A 21,253-nucleotide genomic window follows, 5' to 3' on the forward strand; every position below is an offset into this window, starting at 1 on the left:
GTGGTCTACCGTCACCGCATAACTTTATCCAGAGCAGACACTTATCTCGGTTGAAACAACGGATGAAAACTGACTAACTGCAATGCATTTCAATGGACGTGGAAGCAGAGAATGTCCGAGTGTATTGGGTTAGCTATGCGCACTGATTGGCTCATCGCGTTTGGGGGCGTGGCTTAGCCATAGGTCAATTGTGAGATAATTAAGTCATTCATTCAGAAAAACAGAGCAAAAACTTTTTTCCATGAAAAATGCTCTCGTAATTCTGAGATAATTAACTCGTTAATTCAGAAAAACAGAGTAGATTTTTTTCCTCAAGTGAATGCCTATACGCTTCAGTATATATAGTTTATTTTAGTACATTAAACTGAATTACAATGAGAAATGTCTAAACTAGTTTAGTTTTAAATATTTTGTATTTATTTCCATTAATAAAACAGTTTTTAATGGTTTTTAGTTTCAATTTTAGTTAACTATAATAACACAATCAAAAACAGGATGAATGTTTTGAGAGTGACACAAACGTCCCAGAATGCATCAGATCCATTGACACGTGCTGCTGATTTCCCCCCAAAATGATGTCACTCATGGATGATGATGATGTCATTGTGGAACTGGCTTTTGCTATTTAAAGAGATTTTACAGAATAAAATGGTGATTTTTTTAAGACACTGGAAAAACCTATTATTTGATCACCGATTAAAAGAATATTCACAAGAAAACAAGTTTTGTTTGAAACATTTTGGATAGAAAAAAAACAAAAATAAATACAAATAAACATAGTTTTATATATATATATATATATATATATATATATATATATATATATATATATAATAAATATAAATATAGATATAAATAAATAAATACAAATTTTATAAATATAAAAAATATATAAATAAAATAAATATATATATATAATAATAAATAAATACATTTTTGTAAAAAAAAAAAAAAAATTGATATAGATATAAATAAACAAAAAATTTAACTAAATAAATAAATAATAATAATTAAAAAATAAATAAACTGGGAAGCTTCCTTACTAAAGTGTGTTTTGCTAATAAGAGTAGAGCAGCTTTAGGAAGCAGCAGAACAGTGAAGAGCTGAAACACTGAGCGCCGGTTTCTTCTGACTTCACTCCTGTCAGGATTCAGCCGTGAGATTCTGCTCAGAAAGGCCAGAAGCAGCAAACACCGCTAGGTTCGATTCCCTCACCTTTGAGATGCTCTCGGAGCAGGAGAAGCCCGACTCGAAGTCGACTGTGAAGCTCAGGATCTTCCCTCGACTGCTGCACATGTAGCTCTTCCACTGCGGACCAACAACAGGAACATTTACACAAAACCACACTGTAAAACAACAGACGCAACATTCATATTTAAATCGCTTCTCTGAAAAACATTCTCAACGGTGCTGATCTCGCATGCTTTATATTCCCGAATCCCGGGAATAGCACAGGTACGGCTCAGTTGCCATGGAAACGGCTGCCCAACACTGCGCTTTTAATACAAAGAAAAAACCAAGAAGAACTTGTCTAAAAATCAATTTTCTAAAGGGAAAAAGTCAATACCCAGCCCAGTAATTCTGCAGTGCTGTGATAGTAGCATCTGATACTATAGTGTTAGAGTATTTACACACACACACACACACCTGGAGTTGGGTAACTCGACTGACTCAGGATCTGACCGAGAGGAAGCGCAGATCTCAGCTCGTGTACTTACTGAAGGCCTCGTGGAAATGTGTCTGAGAACCGGACAGTCTCGGTGATTCGTTTACTATAATTAGATTCCTGGAAGTTTGTGTTTCTAGTCAATGTGATTATAGAGACGCATCAGTATTCACAACACACTGACCCTCAAAATCACATTATAGAAGCAGAAGATCATTGGGTTCAGCAGCTGGAAACAATTCAACGGCTTTAAACATGGCTCATCAAAAAATATTAAAATTAATAAAAATATTTCATTAAAAATAAATAAAATCAACTTTATATCAATTATTTCAAATGTTATATTAATAAAATACTTAACTGTTTAAATGAATAAAAATTATTGTGATTTAAATAAATAAATACAATAACATTACTAAAAATGTTAAAAATTTTAAAAATGTAAGAAAAAGTCACTTTGGAAAAAGCGTCTATCAAATGCATAAATGTAAAATTAATGATCACTCAATTGAGTTAATGTTTACATTAAAACTCAAAACACATCACAAATACTAAATAAAACTATAAATCATTTTTATTCCAAATGAAATTACATCAAGCAGTGTGTAAGTACAATACCACACATAACTGCGTATGATTACAGAACACATTTGTCCTAAAACTGGTTGATAAGCATTATTAAATGAACAAAAAACAATTAATAATGATCCACATCCCAAATTAAAATGCAAAGGCAGTTCAAATCACAGCCGAGTCTCAGAACCACAGCCGTCTGATTTGCATTTTCAAATCAAATCCTCAAAAAGAGAAACATTTGTAGCTAAATATCCATGAAATGTAACAGTAATATTCGCAGTATTACAGTGAGTGGCTCTTGAAATCAATTAGGCAGGAGGAGGAGAGCGAGTTCTCCCGGACGCCCGGCACTGACATTTTGATTCTGCGACATCATGAAGCAATCTGTCGAGCCAGAGAAGAAGCCATTAAAGTCCGTCAACAGCTCGGACTAATATGGAAGGAATATGGGAATTATTTGCACCCGCCGTGCCAGGATTTCTCTCGGGTCCTTATTATTTTGTGCATTAAACTCTACCCTACAGCTCACAGAATTATGAGATCTAATTGAGCCCAACACACCGACCTCTGAATATGAACCTGAAAACCACAAGATGCACTTCCTAAACTTTCCAAACTCAAAGTTTCCCAACTCCCTGTTATCTTTCTGCTGCTGTTTCGTCACAGGACAAACTCTTGATTCGTCACAGGACACGTCTGCTGGAACTGAGGCCGGTTGCTCACGGCACAGATGTGCGCTGGCGTTTTAAGAGGCGAATGAGATTCAGCTGCCAGAGAAAGCAAACGCTAGCGAAGCGGATTTGCAGTGCTTACTGTCGCCTCACGTAAGCGTCTGCTGTCACATGTAAAGCACAGAACACACGCCGCTAATTGGAGAGCTTCTCTAGAGGGATCTGAAAAACACATAGTGAGGTTTGTCGGAGGATTTCCTTGTCAAGTCGAGCGAAGAGTCACAACAGCCCGATACAAGCGCGGCAAACCTGTCCTCTGCAGAATTAGATTTAGAAACACGGTCAACCGTGCAACGCTACACCGTTCGTTCGTCATATTTTCGTAAATTAAAAAGACATGGCCAGACAGACATGTGTTGTTGTGTTTGTTGATCTAATGAACTGCAACAGATGCATCTCCAAAAACATCTGGACAGACATTAAAAACACATTAATGTTTGGGTGATTCATGTATAAGTTAAGCTGCATCTCATGGAAATCTAAGCCTACTCTAACTAACACAAACACTTCGATCCATGCAAGCTCAAGTCCATGCATCGCTGCGTTTATAATGCACACAAGAACATCGCTATAAGTTGTACTTCAACATATATTAGCATAAATTGTCTTCTTCTATAATCAGTTTTCTATTTCAGGTGAACTACTGACATGCAGTTTGAAGATGATCTTGCAGAGCAACTAGTGATGCACCGATGTGAAAATTGTGGCCGATACCGATAACCGATATTTATATTGCTGTTATGGCCGATACCGATATTTACCGATGTCGATATATCTGTTTAGAAAACAGATAGCGAGGATTAGGGCTGCACGATATTGGTAAAAAATGGCATTACGATATTTTATTTTTCTGCGATATATATTGCTATATAAAAAACAATTTCACCAGATGACTTGAATAGCTCTATATGGAAAGAATGAATCATTGGGGTGGTTTTGTCATGGAGTAAATCCGCATAGAAACTAATATTAATAGAGTGTTAACTAATGTAGCTTTAATTGTGACTTCTTGCGCTTGATGTTTAAACTGACAGGACTTGCGCTCGTAATGTATGCGTTTGTGCAAAAACAAACATCCCCGCCCCCACACACGTCAAATACACAGGAATGATTATCGGCCTGTTCACATCGGCCCTACTTTGACATCGGAACGATACCGATGTGTAAAAAATTGACCATATCGGCCGATATATATCGTGCACCACTAAGAGCAACGTAATTAAAGGGTCTATATGTATAATTCAGAAGCCCTTGTTAGTAGCGCCACCGGTGGCCGTTCAGTGAACTGCAGCAGCACTTATTGCTCGTGCTCACGTAACGTACAAGAGACTGAACGAGATTCAAAGCCCCGATTAACTCACGGCGAAGATCTTTTTCGTGCTTTGTTTAAAAGTAAGAAGTTGGAAATACCTTTGCAGTGATTTAACGAACATCCAGACGCCGTCCACACTGCTGAGAGCGACGGTTCGATAAATATGTAAATATGTGCTGCTCTTTCCTCTCAATAACAAAATAAACAACAACTAATGACAGCGGTGAGAAAACAGCAGTTCAGAAAGCATCTGATCATAGTGATGTGTGGATGTTTGTACCAGCTCTGAGATTCACCGACATCATGTCGACAGTTTGATTATAAAGTATATTTGAGACTATAGACTATATAGGTCTGACTGTGTGAGACTTTAGACTATATAGGTCTGACTGTGTGAGACTATAGACTATATAGATCTGACTGTGTGAGACTATAGTTTAAACTCTTTTCTTTGCATGACACATTGACATTACAATACAGAACGGCTCTTTCAGCATTATCCTGAACATTGTATAATATGTACATTTCATGTGTCCTAAACGTCACATCCTTTTGATTTCTTATAAAAATAAGTCTACAGGCTTAGGAAGTCGGGGAAGGTCTCATTTTTTAAGTTTTGTTACAAGCTGTTCACACATTGGCAATAAAAAAGGGATTAATGCATGAAATTTCTTACATATGGGCCCTTTAAAGTCAACATGTATACCGTATATAGCTACCCGAATAACAACCAGTGTTATTTTATTTAGTATCATGACGTACTATTATAGTTTTTATCAATTTTACATTTTCTGTTTTCATTTTTTACTTGCTTGCATTACATGCTTGCAATGCATTGGCCATTTGTGCACGCGTTACTGCATTAAATATGTGTCTGGTCTAAAACAATGAGGAGCCATTGAACTTCAATGCAAGATCACAGGAGAACATGCACTGCACCAGAACAACACTGTTCTTCACACCAAACCTTTCGGAAAACTACTTCTGCTTGTAAATGAAAACATGTTAAGCCTTTGTTGTGTGTGTTGATCTTAATGAATTGCAACAGATGCGTGTCTACAACATCTGGACAAACAAAGGCTCACTGGTTTTCAAGGGCTTCTGTTTTCGGTTACACTGCATCATGAAAATGTAAACATTAGATAAGTGCATTCATGCAGTTTTGGACAAATACAACAATGCATGCATTATACAACACAATGCAAATTCTCCGTCACCCATAGTGCAATCCCAGAGGACAGCGTCTCATATCAGCAGATATTTGTTCATTCGTGATGTGAAAAAAGTGCTTGACACACTAGAGGTCCAGCATTCAGCCCGTCTCAAACATCCCAGAAAAGCACGTCTGGATAATCTGCAATCATGCTCACAAATGCATAATGAACTTATTGCTTTCTCAAGTGACTTTGAAGGCTGATGTGCACCAAAGCTCATGGAGCGTTAATGCAGCTCTTTAAAACACTCATCCATCTCTCAGAGCCGGGGATCACATCATCCTAAATGAGAACTGGACAATCAAGGCCTAACTGATCGAGGGCAATAACATGAGCGCAACAAACAATGCACAAACTTTCTCTTTAGGTACACTGAAAAATGCAGGGGTGTTTCAATTAAACCCAACCATTGGGTTCAATTTTGTCTATACGATTGGGTTTGTCTAGCCCAGCGGTCGGGAACCTATGGCTCGCGAGCCATACCTGGCTCTTTGGCAAAAATCATGTGGCTCGCGAGGTCTCTCACCCTTTACCAACAAACGAGCGAAACAAAAAAAAAAGACACATCAATAGAGATCGGCTCTCTGCAGAAAAATCTGCCAGTTACAATTCCCTTGTAGCACAGTCTACCGAAGTTAGTTAAACGTTTATGATAATAAGTATATTCATGTTGTACCGGCAAAAGTGCGTAGCCTATTCAGTGCTGGTCGCGCTCACGAGTGTTAGTCATCAGAGCAATCAACTTGTCTCTGTGATAACCTACAGCTCCTGCATTGGGATTCAAGCAGCTGCAGCTTGTTTAAGGTAGGCATAATGGCGAAAATCAGCATAAACTTTAATACTTTCACTTTTGCCGCTGAGACCCTTTATGACAAATGGGTCGTATTTTTGATAATCCACGCAGATTTCAGTTGACGATTCTGTTTTAAGTTATTACTAACAAAAATTGAAGGAATGAAAAAAAGAGAAGGATGTGCTTTATATTGAAAAGAAATATTAAAAGCGCGATAAGTCGCGAAAGAGAACGGAATTACTGGCAGGATGCTGTGTGCGCGCGCAACACGGAAAAGCATAGCCTTTGTCTTCGGTCGCGCTCGCGCACCTAAACGGCCAAATAAAGAGAGGATTTATGCTCATCAGTTGATAACTCAACCTCACAGTGAAAGCCCTTCACAAATAATATTGAAACTTTGCGAAATATTTGTTTGTTTTTAGCCTAATGCTGTTGAAATTATTGATAAAAAGCACGTCTTTAATAATAATATTATATAATTATTTTACTGTGGCTCTTTTGGAAAAATGCATTAACCAAAAATGAAAAAATGGCTCTTTGGTCAAAAAAGGTTCCCGACCCCTGGTCTAGCCTGACTGCGTCAGACTTCGTACTTCCGCTCTATTTCAGTTCGCTTCTCAGTCTGAGACATCGACATTAGAGGTCTTCACGGGTCCACTTGGATCCGAAAACCCGAGGTCTGACCCGAGACCCGAGCGGGTTCGGTCCAAAACTCAGACGAGTGTCTCGGACACGGGTCGGGTTCGGTAATAGTGGCCTCGGGTCTCGGGTAATTTAAAATAAATATGCCTTTTCCAAATGGACCCGAGAAGACCCGAATTCCTTTAAACTATGTTGGGCATTTAACAAAATGGGCTATAAGCATAAGCACGGTTGCCTCCGCATTTACTCAGTTGCTCGCTCCACATAAACCAACCCCTCCCTTTGCCATGAAGAACTAGTGCGCCATCATGTGGATGGATGTTTTACTAAATGCAAGTATTTGAATTGTCGTTAAGCCAGGCCTGTCCAAGGGGGTAATCCATCGACCGGAAGTTGAAGCCGGCCGGGTGCCGCCATCTTGTAGCAGAACTTCACTTGCGTTAGCATTTCCATTGACTCCCATTCATTTTGGCGTCACTTTGACACTTTGACTTTACATCTGAGGCGTTTAAAGACTCCATTTGTCCATTATTTATTTCTAAATAAACACGACAATGTATACAGAGCTCCATTACCTACTATGTTACATTATGGCCCCGTAGAAACAGATTTTGTAAAAATAGGCTAACGATTGCGTCATAACCACTCGACTCTCTGTCGCGCTGTACAGAAGTTACCGTACAGACAGGAGGAGAAGCTCGCAGGCGATCGGGGGGACGTCCCGTCAAGGGAGAAGCCCATAGATAATGAGTCCATAAAAGCAACGGAATACTTACTCCTGCTCACTCACGCCAAAGAACTCTTTGCTCAAGTTCCCCGTCTCTGCAAGATTAACGTTGGCAATTTTCACGCACAGCTACTAGAAGAGTAACGTCTGTCAGACAGGTTGCTGACGTCATCAAGCTTAGTTTGAGTCGGTTTGAGTCTGCGCGTCAGGAACGGAAGTGCTCAAAAATCGCTAAAAATGGGCTTCAACTGTCTCAACTGAGTTCCAATGAGATGGCTCTGTCCACTTCTTATACTGTCTATGGGCCTGTCAATCAATTTTAAAAATACGCGACACTGTCAAAAAAGCATGGAGGCGATAACAGACATTGCGAAAAATGTCAGGGAAAACGAATGGTGGTTCTAATCATCGTATGGTCCGGTAAATAACATTATGCCAAATTTTATAGGACGTAATGGGTTACAGTAATGTGTGATTGACATTTTAGCACTTCAGCGCGCTTACACTTGCGCGTCTATGTTAAGTGCATTTTTAAGAAACGCAGGGGTGCAGGCTGTGCACAATGTAAATGCCGTTTACGTTCGGGTCCAGTCGGGTTCTAAAGGAAATGGCGTCAGGTCGGGTCGGACTCGGGTCTAATTTTACCGGGTCGGGTTTTTCTTTAAAGAAAAATAATTTATGCACGTCGGGTTCGGGTAAGTAGTGATTCGGGTCGATTCGGGTCGGGAACAGTTTTTAGGCCCCGAGAAGACCTCTACTCGACATGTCTCTCAGTTTTCCTCCGGCCTGAAAACAGCCGGCCAATCAACGAACAGAGGGCGGGCTGAGAGCCGTGACGTAGACGCTAAGCACCGAGTTTAAGATTGGGGAAATTGAAAACGACCACAGATATGCAATTTGCTCTGTTGTGGAGAATATTCCTGGCATTTCCAAACTGAAGCCCGAACAAGAAGAGTGTTTGTTGAACATTTTGAGTGGAGGCAGGCCCGGATTGGCTAATCGGGAGCACCGGGAGAATTCCCGGTGGGCCGGTCTGTTTTATTGGCCAGGAGGGCCGGTGTTGTCATGGCACTGGGTTGAATGCTCCAGTCACAGCGCAGCCCCACTATTTTTTTATTGTTATTTTCTCGCAGCCCCACAAAAAAAGTCAGTTGTTAGAGATGTACGTGCGAACAAAAAATAAGAGATACAAAACATGGATAATAGGCGCAAAGGCGGCGCTGAAAAGGCCAGAATAATAAAAAATCTCTAGAAACTCAAGCGGCCAAATAGCCTCAGGGCCGTACCCACCATTGAAGTCTCCGAGGTCCGGACCTCGGTCCTCGAGTGTAAAGAACTTTGTGAAATAATTGCCTAATACTCTAATTTGGTGCTGCAATGATTTGCATATTGCGACGATAACCGACCTCATAATCTGAGCTGCTTCAGTAGCTACTCAACACCGCTCGTCGGCAATGGCAAAATGTTTGAGATGACCGATCAAAGCAAGCGGGATTTATGTTCACAGAAGCGCGAGCCGGGGCTGCGCGCGAATCCCAACGCGGCGCTTCACGAGATAAGATGCAAGTGGCTAAACTAAACAGCTGTTTTACCATAGAAGTTTTAAACGACCGACATAAATAATCAGTTTGCAAAGACTGTATCAATCAAAGGTAACCTAAAGATAAAGAGACTGAGAGAAGAAGAATGAGAGAAGGAGATGGAGATGAGAGAGGAGAGCAGGTAGAGGAATAGCCTATTGCATATTGTGCCCAGAATGAGAAAACCAATGGATTCCTATTTAACACAGATATACATGTTCTTTGTCAATGACAGTGGAAAAATAATAAGCCCCCGAACCCAGATCACTTTTGGGACCTTTATTTATAAAACCCTGTGTACGGCTATTGCACTGAATAGAAAATTATATTTTTGAAAGTACAATGAATTACAAGGTTGTACAGAACAGTGCACTATTGCAGACTTATATACTGAGGGTTTAATTACATTATTTTAATATAGTCGGTCGGGAACTAAAGTGGGCCGGTCTAAGGTATGAAACTCCAGGGCTGAAAATTAGTCCCACTCCGGCCCTGAGTGGAGGTGATGTCGTGGCCCTACTCCCGACAGGTTTTGGGAAAAGTTTAATTTATCAAATATTACCGATCGTCAGCGAGAAACTGGGCAGGCCAAAGGCCGGCAAGGCGATAGTTGTGATTGTGTCCCCCTTGGTTGCACTCGAGGAGGATCAGGTTAAGGAGGCAGCAAAACTCGGTCAGCCATGTTCACTCCGGTATTTCGCTCGATGGTTTCGTTTTCGCATCATACGTGTGTTTACAGTGGAAGTTTGATGCGGCTGAGCTGGCGAATAACACATGTCATAATCAAACGTTATGTGATTGGCTTACGGGTAACCAATGATTTTATACTTCAGACAAGCCCCCCCCCCCCCCGGCGAGAAAGAAAACACTTTTCAATTATGCCATGCCAGACTCTGTCTACGAAGCAAAGCGGGTTAAATTTTGTCTATACGATTGGGTTTGTCCATATTTAACCCAAATTTGGGTTGAATTTTGTCTATACGATTGGGTTTGTCCATTTTTAACCCAAATTTGGGTTGGAATAACCGGTTTCACTTTATTTTGATGGTCCCTTTAACACATTCTTTTGACTATAAGTAATGTTGCACCTGCATGTCTACTAACTCTCATTAGAGTAGAATGGTTAGGGTTAGAATAAGTTGACGTAGTTGCAAAGTTTCTTATAGTCAATAGAAAGTCTGTTGGAGGACCAACACAATAAAGAGTTGGCAGATATTAAGCTGTCAGTCTATTCATACTCTAATGAGAGTTAGTTGACATGTAGTTGCAAAGTTACTTATAGTCAACAGAATGTTCAAAAGGCACCATCAAAATAAAGTGTTACCAAATAACTCATTTTATAGAGTGTATAATATCAAATACTTCTCAGTATTAACTATAGTTGCTTATTATAACATGCATATTACTAGAATATTGGCTTTTTATTAGTACTTATAAAGCACATATTAATGCCTTATTCTGCATGACCATATTCAACATTCGTTAATCCTAAACGTAACTACAACAACAACTACCTTACTAACTATTAATAAGCAGTAAATTAGATGTTTGAGGCAAAAGTCATGGTTAATAATGAAAATGTGAGAAAATCACTCAAAGCTCTTGACTGAATAACATTTGTACCTTTCATAATTAATCTATATTCCATTTATAATTTATGCAGTGAAGACTGTGAAGTTAGGTAACTTCATTAAATTTCTGTGTATATATACACTCACCGGCCACTTTATTAGGTACACCTGTCCAACTGCTCGTTAACACTTAATTTCTAAGCAGCCAATCACATGGCGGCAACTCAGTGCATTTAGGCATGTAGACATGGTCAAGACAATCTCCTGCAGTTCAAACCGAGCATCAGTATGGGGAAGAAAGTTGATTTGAGTGACTTTGAACGTGGCATGATTGTTGGTGCCAGAAGGGCTGGTCTGAGTATTTCAGAAACTGCTAATCTACTGGGATTTTCACGCACAACCATCTCTCGGGTTTACAGAGAATGGTCCGAAAAAGAAAAAACATCCAGTGAGCGGCAGTTCTGTGGGCGGAAATGCCTTGTTGATGCCAGAGGTCAGAGGAGAATGGCCAGACTGGTTCGAGCTGATAGAAGGGCAACAGTGACTGAAATAACCACTCGTTACAACCGAGGTATGCAGCAAAGCATTTGTGAAGCCACAACACGCACAACCTTGAGGCGGATGGGCTACAACAGCAGAAGACTCCACCGGGTACCACTCATCTCCACTACAAATAGGAAAAAGAGGCTACAATTTGCAAGAGCTCACCAAAATTGAACAGTTGAAGACTGGAAAAATGTTGCCTGGTCTGATGAGTCTCGATTTCTGTTGAGACATTCAGATGTTAGAGTCAGAATTTGGCGTAAACAGAATGAGAACATGGAACCATCATGCCTTGTTACCACTGTGCAGGCTGGTGGTGGTGGTGTAATGGTGTGGGGGATGTTTTCCTGGCACACTTTAGGCCCCTTAGTGCCAATTGGGCATCGTTTAAATGCCACGGCCTACCTGAGCATTGTTTCTGACCATGTCCATCCCTTTATGGCCACCATGTACCCATCCTCTGATGGCTACTTCCACCATGTCACAAAGCTCTAATCATTTCAAATTGGTTTCTTGAACATGACAATGAGTTCACTGTACTAAAATGGCCTCCACAGTCACCAGATCTCAACCCAATAGAGCATCTTTGGGATGTGGTGGAACGGGAGATTCGCATCATGGATGTGCAGCCGACAAATCTGCGGCAACTGTGTGATGCCATCATGTCAATATGGACCAAAGTCCCTGAGGAATGCTTCCAGCACCTTGTTGAATCTATGCCACGAAGAATTGAGGCAGTTCTGAAGGCAAAAGGGGGTCCAACCCGTTACTAGCATGGGGTACCTAATAAAGTGGCCGGTGAGTGTATATATCTTACCTGATTGACCTATACCTGAAATTTTAAACCACTGTTTACAAGGTCATGTGTAAAAAAAAAGCAAAAAAACTTAGCATTGAGCCTTGATATATTAAAGGCACAGCGATGACATTTATAATATATACTGTATATATTACGTATAAATATGCACATATTAGTGCTGTCAATTGATTATCATCCTGGCTACAACAGTTTTGACGGTGTGAATTACGAGAAAGTCGGAACATCTCCTTTAAAATCCTCTGAAAGAGCGCTACGGCCTTTATCCATATCCAAAATGCATGTTTTCAGTGGATTCGGTCAAGATTTCGCCTTAGGAGCAACTGTCCATTCATTTAAACAAGATCGCAACTTCTAAACTCAAAGAAGTCGTGATCCTGACTTCCCCACATGAATGCGCCATATAAAATGATTATAAAATCTTTCACGCTGCCTCATAACCCTGTCCCGCTGTCGTGCAGTACGTCCTGCGCACACTGGAGGAGCTCAGGGGTTGAGCCGGTCCACAGCGTTCTGGATGGACAGTGGCAGAGAATCAGCGCAGTGTTACACACTGAAGGTCTTCTGCAAAGCCACGCTGATGAGTTCGGGAGCTTTGCATGTTGCCCTTTCTGTATCTCAGCATTGCAGTGATGGAAATCGTTTCTGACAGCTTCGTTGCTTTGTATTATTTATAAATGTCTGGTTAAGGGTACAGAATAATACAGCTCAGGCTCAGGGCTGCTTTCTGACCCTCTTCTTTCCAAACGGGGAAAATGCACCAAGTGTTTTGCTTCAAAATCCTTGAATACACTCTAAAAAATGCTGGGTTGTTTCAACCCAAATTTGGGTCAAATATGGAAAAACCCAAATGTTGGGTTAAAAATGTAATTAAAAAATTTACAATTGAAAGTGAAAGTTGAAGTTGGGTTAAAATTTTAAATTACATTTTTAACCCAACATTTGGGTTTGTCCATATTTGACCCAAATTTGGGTTGAAACAACCCAGCATTGTTTAGAGTGTAGACATTTACTACAACCCTGAGATAAAATACACGTTTTGATGGATTTATATAACATTTTTCAAATTACCTTAATGAGTCAAATCACAGTATTAAGTATTAGCTTGGATGGAATTATGAATGAATCGCCTGTGTTTCATGAATATGACCAATTCTGTGCAATTTGCTGAAATATAGTCAAGATGAAAAGTATTCGCAGTACTTAATGAAACAGGTCAATCAATCAACAAATTAAAAACTGTTATCTTGATTTAGCTAGTTATGTGGTGGAATGAAACGTCATACATTACACATTTATGCACCTACAGAAGACATACACAATATATTTCCAGTGCAGATTATTTCTTGAGGTTTAAACGGTCAACCATGGTCTATTCAACGTCAAGGTCATGGGTTCGATTCTCAGGGAATGCATGAACCAAAAGTGTTCATACTGTTAAATGCAATGCTAAAAGCATCTGCCAAATGCATACCTGTAAATGTCAATGATTAAAGTCATGACATTTTGCCACATCAGAGTTGATATCAATAGATATGCAAGACAGAAATGTGGCTTGTGTGCGCAAGAGACAGGCTGTCATTTCCACAGACAAATCATTTTAGATAAATATAAGAACTTAAATGTGTGAAAGTGCATGATAACCATTTGCTATCATGTTAAATTACTAGATTGAAGAACGCCAACTTTCTGTTAGCACACACTCGCTTACAATTTAAAAGAATCAATCAACCAGCAAACCGCCAAAATAAAAGCTCTAAGCAAGATCATTATAGTTAACTAAAACTAAAGCAATAAAAAAATTTAATTTGTTGCAAAGAACTGTAAAAACATTTCTCATTTTATTTTATTTCAACTTGAAAACTAAAACTGAAATAAACATTAATAAAAAACTACCTGGTCATATACAGTGTAAAAAAAATACTATAAATGACAAAAACATATCTGTTAAAATAAAATAAAAAAATAACTGAAATTCAAAATATTATTAAAAACTATAATAGCATCTCAGTGATACTAAAATGTCACTGGCTCGGTGGTTTAATGTTTAGAAAACGTTACAGAAATGAAGACATATATATTATTATTGTAATATTCAGCAGTATTATAAAAGATAATGATGTTTATAAAATCCTATTTTTTTATTTTACAATAGTATTATTACAATATATTTGCAATATATATTACAAAATATTTATTTTGATAATTTGTTAATGACAATAAACAGTTGTTTTTATTTTATAGCCATATTGAATTTGTAAAAAAAAAAAAAAAATTAACAAAAAAAATAAAAAACGTATATATATATATTTTTTTTTTAACTCTGTTCACTTAATGGTGTGTGAACATCCAAATTTTGGGAATCATAAACATTTTTCAAGTTTTTCACAAATTGTTCAGCCCTAAAAGGACGGTTCACACTCAAATAAAAGTCTTCAACTAATTTTAATTTCTATGCAGATGCAATCCCCAACAAAATCACCCCATCATTCTAGAATTCAATTCAATACACTGTGATATTTTGTTTTTCTACAATATTGCAATGTCAGTTTTTCCCAGTATTGTGCAGCCAAAGGTCAAACTCATCACAATCCCCATCGAGAGCGGTAATCTTGGGGCGAATTTCATTTGAAAGTGAGCATCACGTCGGTCTACTCACTCGATGATGCTCACAAAGAAATACATCACAGACTCATGTTGGGCTTTTCAAGGACACGAAAACGCCATTCGCAATAATAATCGCCCTCGGAGTTAAGATCAAACGGACACATGTAGTAAATTTGTCTGTCAGAACTTGGCAGCATGGGCCATTTGAGCGTTTGCTATTAGGCCTTTTTGTGGCTTTTACTCCCTCAATTAGCCTCAAATGAAACGTTAGCGTAGTGTTAGATGAGGATTTTGATGTCTGGCATGGAATATGATATGCAGTTTATCCAGAGAGCCACTAATCTGCTCCACTAAGCCAAAGTTTGAGTGAATCAGCGCTGATTAAACACTGCAGAGAGACCAACACGCCGCTGGCAGAGAAATAAACCGGCATAATGCTCATGAGCCATAAATAAACACCCGTAGTAATTCACACTTGCGTGCTAGAGCTTCGTTCGGATACCGCAGAAACAGAGCCGTAAAGTGACGCTCTGAGTTTGACCCCGGGTGGTATTTAAGATGACTTAAAATGTGAGTAAGGCAAGTCTCCGGAGCGGCTGAGTCTTAAATCCCCTTCATCCCATGAACTTATGTTAGCATATACTTCATAATAGCTGCCCTGCAGGAGTTCATGGCGACACCAGAGATGCGCTAGACTTATGTATAGTGAAGGTAATTTAACGGCTCAATGAGGAGAGGTCTCACAGAAAAGAGTCTTCAGAGGAATTTAATTAAAGCAGTAATAACATTTGAAACGCACAAATCCGACACACACACACACACACACGTGCTCCTGATCTCGCATGCATTGCTGACAGATGCAGAAATCAACGCTTCACTTGTCATATACCGCTTTCTTTGTGTTTAATCTCGTGAAGAGGCATTTTAACGCCATAATACTGATTAACAGGATATATATTTTAAATTTAAAATTGCATTCATGTTACCGTAATGCAAAAAAACTTTACAGCATTGCTTCGTTCGTATTACTGTAATGCATTGATGAAAATCATCCTATTGAGACAATAATTCTTTCAAATTCAATATAGTACAAATACTGCTGTTTGATACTGTGCCTGAACAGGATGATTTTTATTACTGTATTACAATAATAAGAATAAAGCAACAAAACACTTTAAATTGGCATTTTATGCATTTCTTGCAAAATAAAACGTTGAATGGCAGTGGATTTTTGACAGTAAAAAATGAGTTTTGGCAACTACAAATCAGAAATCCTTATTGTTGAGCTGAGAACATTACCAAACTATCTAAAAGGCTACACACACACACACACACACACACACATATATATATATATATATATATAAAATGCCATTTAAGGGGGTTTTTATATATAACGGTTCACCAAATTTCACGGTTCGGTTCGATTCGATATAGTGGTGTCACGGTTCGGTGCGTTTTTGATACAGCAGAAAGAAAGAAATTCCTGAGAAATTTCATTGATTTTTAAAAAAGGCGCATGAGGTGATTTTTAGGCGCACAAGCTGAAGATTTAGGGGCACACACTTAAATCATTCTGCAGCGCAGTTATTCACATTTCCCCCATTTTTACTTTATTACTGGCAAATGCCTTGGTTATAAATAGACTTAAATTACAGAAATTACAATGTGAAGTTTTATTTTAAGTTTGCAAGGCTCCAGATTAACATTTTAAGAGCAGCATTCTTATTCATAATGTCGAAATAATAATTCAAAAGCAAAACAATTATTTTTGGGAGTGGAAATGGCAGCCACGAGCCACCTACTGGTTTACATTTACATGTATTCATTTAGCAGACGCTTTTATCCAAGCGACTTACAAATGAGAACAATAGATTAGGTTTGACAGAGCGAGCTGGAAGACCAGGAGAGCGTTACAATAGTCCAGTCTGGATAGATCATTCACCATGACCTGTTGGGGTTCGTTGATAGACGCTGGCCTTTTTGGGGCCTGAAATCGCTGATACAACCGGTAACGCTTCCTTTTACAGTACAGTACTTACGTGCACTTACAGTGTACTTACCTAGAAAGTACTGATAATATAAGGTAAGTACATGGGTTAGGGTTCAGGGTTAGTAACTAGTTATTACCCAGTAATTGTAATTACTATAATAAGTACATAAGTACATGGGTATCAGGACTGTAAAAGGAAGTGTTACCATACAAACTTTAAAGGAGCCACTCCTTAAAAACGTGTGTTTTGGTGCAGTTGTGTCAGGACTCACCCGTACTCTCTGCACCTCCATGAACACGGCTCTCTGAAAGGCTTTCTCCCACAGCACCAGGTCTGAGCCCAGCTCGACGCTGTAGCAGAAGCTCTGGCCGTGTCCCACGAGCACACTGAAGCAGAAGGGTTCACTGTCCCGCAGCTCCCCGTCCTGCTGGAGCCCCATATAAAACTTGGTCTGTATCCAGCAGTCTTCGGCTATCCATAGCTAGACCGCAAAATAAATTAAAAAACACAGATCTGAAGTAAAGTCACATGTGAAGCAGATAAATCAGGGGTTTTTTTTGCACACACACACAAAAACTTGGTTAAATGAAAAATACTAATATATCCACTTCTATTCAAAGTTTTGAATTGGTGTGAACACTCTTAAGCTCACAAAGGCTGCATTTATTTGATCAAAAATACAGTAAAAACAAAGCAGCTGTTCTCTATGTGAATATACAGTAAAGTGTAATTTATTCCTGTGATCAAAGCTGAATTTTCAGCATCATTACTCCAGTCTTCAGAGTCACATGATCCTTCAGAAATCACTCTAATATGATGATTTGCTGCTCAAGAAACATTTAAGATTATAATCAATGTGGAAAACAGTTCGCAAATATTTTCAGGATTTTTTTCGATGAATAGAAAGTTCAAAAGAACAGCATTAATTTGAAATAGAATCTTTTGTTACATTATAAATGTCTTACAGTCACTTTTGATCAATTTAATGCTAATTTGCTAAACGTAACTGTTAATTTGCTAAACGTAAGTGTTTGTTTCTTCATTTCGTGTCTACGGTTAGACAGGAATATGATTTAGGAAAGCACATTTTGAAAGTATGTTCACTTTAACTGACAAACAAAAGACATTCAGAGCAACTGGCCTCTATTGATAAATGTGTGTTTGTACCTTATGGACCTTAAAGAGAACCTCACAGAGGTGAAAACTAGCCTCTGCTTGAGCCCAGTCCGACACCAGGACCTGATAGAGACACACAGAAACACATCACGCTGTTACATAACAACACATCCACAGTTAGCAGGCGATTAGTGCTTTCCTTCAGCGACCTGGGGTTAAAGCACAATGAGGAGGTCTCTGGATCAAGCCTTGTGGGTTTGAACTTACACTCTTTCAGTTCAATACTGTTAACTAACAGCCAAAGTCACACACTCCTCCACAAAAAGACTCTGCTGCTGTCGTTCATTTACACATGAGATACCGATTCACCAATTCGCTAGGTTCACTGGTCATCTTAGCAGTTACTTGTCTTGTTTTTCGCCTTCAGAATTAATTTCAACGCTGGCATTTCCATTAAAATTCATGTGCATTAAAAAGTTTGAAGTAATTACCTCTTCATGACCTAGTGAGACATAACGCTTATTTAACAGTCTGTTCTCTCGGTGCACCACACACACGTAAATCTGAAACATAATGAGATGCTAATGAATTTGCTGAATGCCTCTCTTGGCTTTAAGGCATGTTAAATGCTATGTTTTCTTGCAATTCTCCCCTTTATTAAAGGATTAGTTCACTTTTAAAAAAAACTTTTGCTGATAATTTACTCACCCCCATGTCATCCAAGATGTCCATGTCTTTCTTTCTTCAGTCGATGAAAACATTCCAGGATTTTTCTCCATATAATGCACTTTGCTGGGCACCAAACGGTTCAAGGTCCAAAAGACAGTTTCAGTGCAACCTGCAAACTGTTCAAAGGGCTTTAAACGATTCCAGACGATGAATAATGGTCTTATCAAGCGAAACGATCGCTCATTTAAAAAAAAAAAAATAACAACGTTTAAGTTTTATAAGCTCACATGCTCGCCTTTCTCTGTTCTGTGTGACTCTCCTGTTCGAACTCGTTCATCAAAATGAACAAATCTTTTTCCGAGTCAATTCGTTCATTTCGGTCGTTAAATGAATCAAATGACTCGAAAAAAGATTTGTTCATTTTGATGAACGAGTTCGAACAGGAGAGTCACACAGAACAGAGAAAGGCGAGCATGTGAGCTTATAAAACTTAAACTTTGTTATTTTTTTTTTAAATGAGCGATCGTTTCGCTTGATAAGACCCTTATTCATCGTCTGGAATCGTTTAAAGCCCTTTGAACAGTTTGCAGGTTGCACTGAAACTGTCTTTTGGACCTTGGACCGTTTGGTGCCCAGCAAAGTGCATTATATCCTCCTGGGACCCAAGAATAGACTTTTGTCCACTGTAGTGGACATTATATTTTAGTGAATTTCTCTGACATCATACATGTCACATGACACAACCTGGGTGTCCTGTAAAGAGCACATTCAGGACTTTTCAGAGATACCAAATGTTTGGAGGTTTCACCATGAAAACAACTTCTCCTTGGTCTTTAAAAATGTCTGACATTAATTTAGTGATCAAATGTAGCATTCTTATGGAAATATGATAATATATTGTAATTATATTTAAATTGGACTACTTTTTCTAATTGTATTTCATAAAACAACATCTCAGGAAAATGTTAAGGGGTTTCAAATAAAAAAAATACTTTCTGTTACAGAACAGGGCATTGATTTCAAACGTGTCCACTGTAGAGGACATCAGGACTAAAACCATGTTTATCAGGCATTCTGGGAGACACAACAAGTGAATATGGAGATAAATTATACATCAATATTCCTATGAAATATTAGATGATATTATTAAAATGTTGCCAATAATTACTCCAATTGTTACACTTCTTTTTTCATTAAATGTTGCTCCAAGAACACATTAATGTGCAAATTAGATACAGTGTATAGATACATTGCATTGAATGGGAATATTAATTTATGGCCATTTTACCCACATATTGCAAAAAGTAAAATGGTGTATCAATTCATTCCATTATTTCTTTCATAACATAGTTGAGAATAATCTTTATACAAATTTTGGTTGAAAAAATCCTGAAACCCCAAAATTTATTGGTGATTGAAAAAAAATCCCATTGTTTTTGCCTATACATATAATTTCATGTCATTTTATTTTTTAAACAACTTAGTCCTGGCGTCCACTACAGAGGACATAGCATAACGTATGAATAAAATATTATTTTATATATGTGTTTTTTTACCATTTGTTTATTGTGCTCTAAACAGTGTGATGACATGGAAAAAAAATAAATTCAAAAAACTTTTTTTTTCTGGGTCTCAGGAGGATATGGAGAAAAATCCTGGAATGTTTTCATCAAAAACCTTAATTTCTTTTCGACTGAAGAAAGAAAGACATGGACAACTTGGATGACATGGGGGTGAGTAAATTATCAGCAAAAGTTTTTTTAAAAGTGAACTAATCCTTTAATTCAGTAATGCACATTTTATGAAATACCAAAGAAATATCAGCAATGTGTTATTTTGGTCACAAAATTTATCAAAACCACTTACAATAACGTTAATGCACCAATGACAGAGTCACGTAGAGGACGTTGAAGCTAAACATCACATTGCATTAGGAAGAGCAGACAGTAAAACAGTGCCAACACAAAGTACAGGGTTGTATTTCATAACTGATGAAACCGGTGTCTTCAGGCTTAATGGCAAAGATGAAACATTTGTCACAAATAACGTATGTGTGCGAGGCCACCGCGGTAATGGCTTTTCCTCGCCACAGTCCATTAGCAAGTAATAGATTGATTATATATAATTATAATGTATGTCCCGAGTCTGAGACCACCAAAGGACAGGTAATGTTGTCATATTGTGGAAGATAAGACACTGAATATGATCCTGCTATTCTACATGGACTGTTTTTGCAGTATGTAGTTTCTAGTTCACTAGTGTTTCACATGTTATGTATTATGTAAGATGATTTTCCATGACTTTTCCAGAAGGATAAAAAAAAACACATTTATAGAGTTTGGCCAGTGAGTTTTCCATTCATATTTCAGGTACCTATGATAATATAATATAATATAATATGATATGATATGATATGATATAATATAATATAATATAATATAATATAATATAATATAATATAATATAATATAATATATAGTAGTTGAGCTACAGTAATATTGCTGCCATGTTAGTTATGGATCCAACATTTATTATTACATATTATTATTAAAGGGTTATTTCACCCAAAAAATTAAAATGATGTCATTAATGACTCTCCCTCATGTCGTCCCAAGCCAGTCAGACCTCCGTTCATCTTCAGAACACAGTTTAAGATATTTTAGATTTAGTCCGAGAGCTTTCTGTCCCTCCATTG

The 21,253-nt window shown here is 38.2% G+C and overlaps 1 protein-coding gene across 1 annotated transcript in view; it reads right to left on the reverse strand.

Moving 5' to 3' along the window:
* Nucleotides 1-21,253, reverse strand: part of sntg2 (syntrophin, gamma 2) — a 115,347-nt gene that overhangs the window by 16,555 nt on the left and 77,539 nt on the right. Inside the window, exons 13-15 of the mRNA XM_056240520.1 lie at nucleotides 17,941-18,012; nucleotides 17,045-17,254; nucleotides 1,216-1,308 (exon numbers count right to left, since the gene is read on the reverse strand). Of these exons, the coding sequence (XP_056096495.1) occupies nucleotides 1,216-1,308; nucleotides 17,045-17,254; nucleotides 17,941-18,012 (375 nt within the window). The remainder of the gene's footprint in view (nucleotides 1-1,215; nucleotides 1,309-17,044; nucleotides 17,255-17,940; nucleotides 18,013-21,253) is intronic.

The sequence above is a fragment of the Rhinichthys klamathensis genome, unplaced genomic scaffold, assembly GCF_029890125.1.
Source record: "Rhinichthys klamathensis goyatoka isolate OS25496 unplaced genomic scaffold, OSU_Roscu_1.1 h1tg000603l_1, whole genome shotgun sequence".
NCBI classification, from domain to species: domain Eukaryota; kingdom Metazoa; phylum Chordata; class Actinopteri; order Cypriniformes; family Leuciscidae; genus Rhinichthys; species Rhinichthys klamathensis.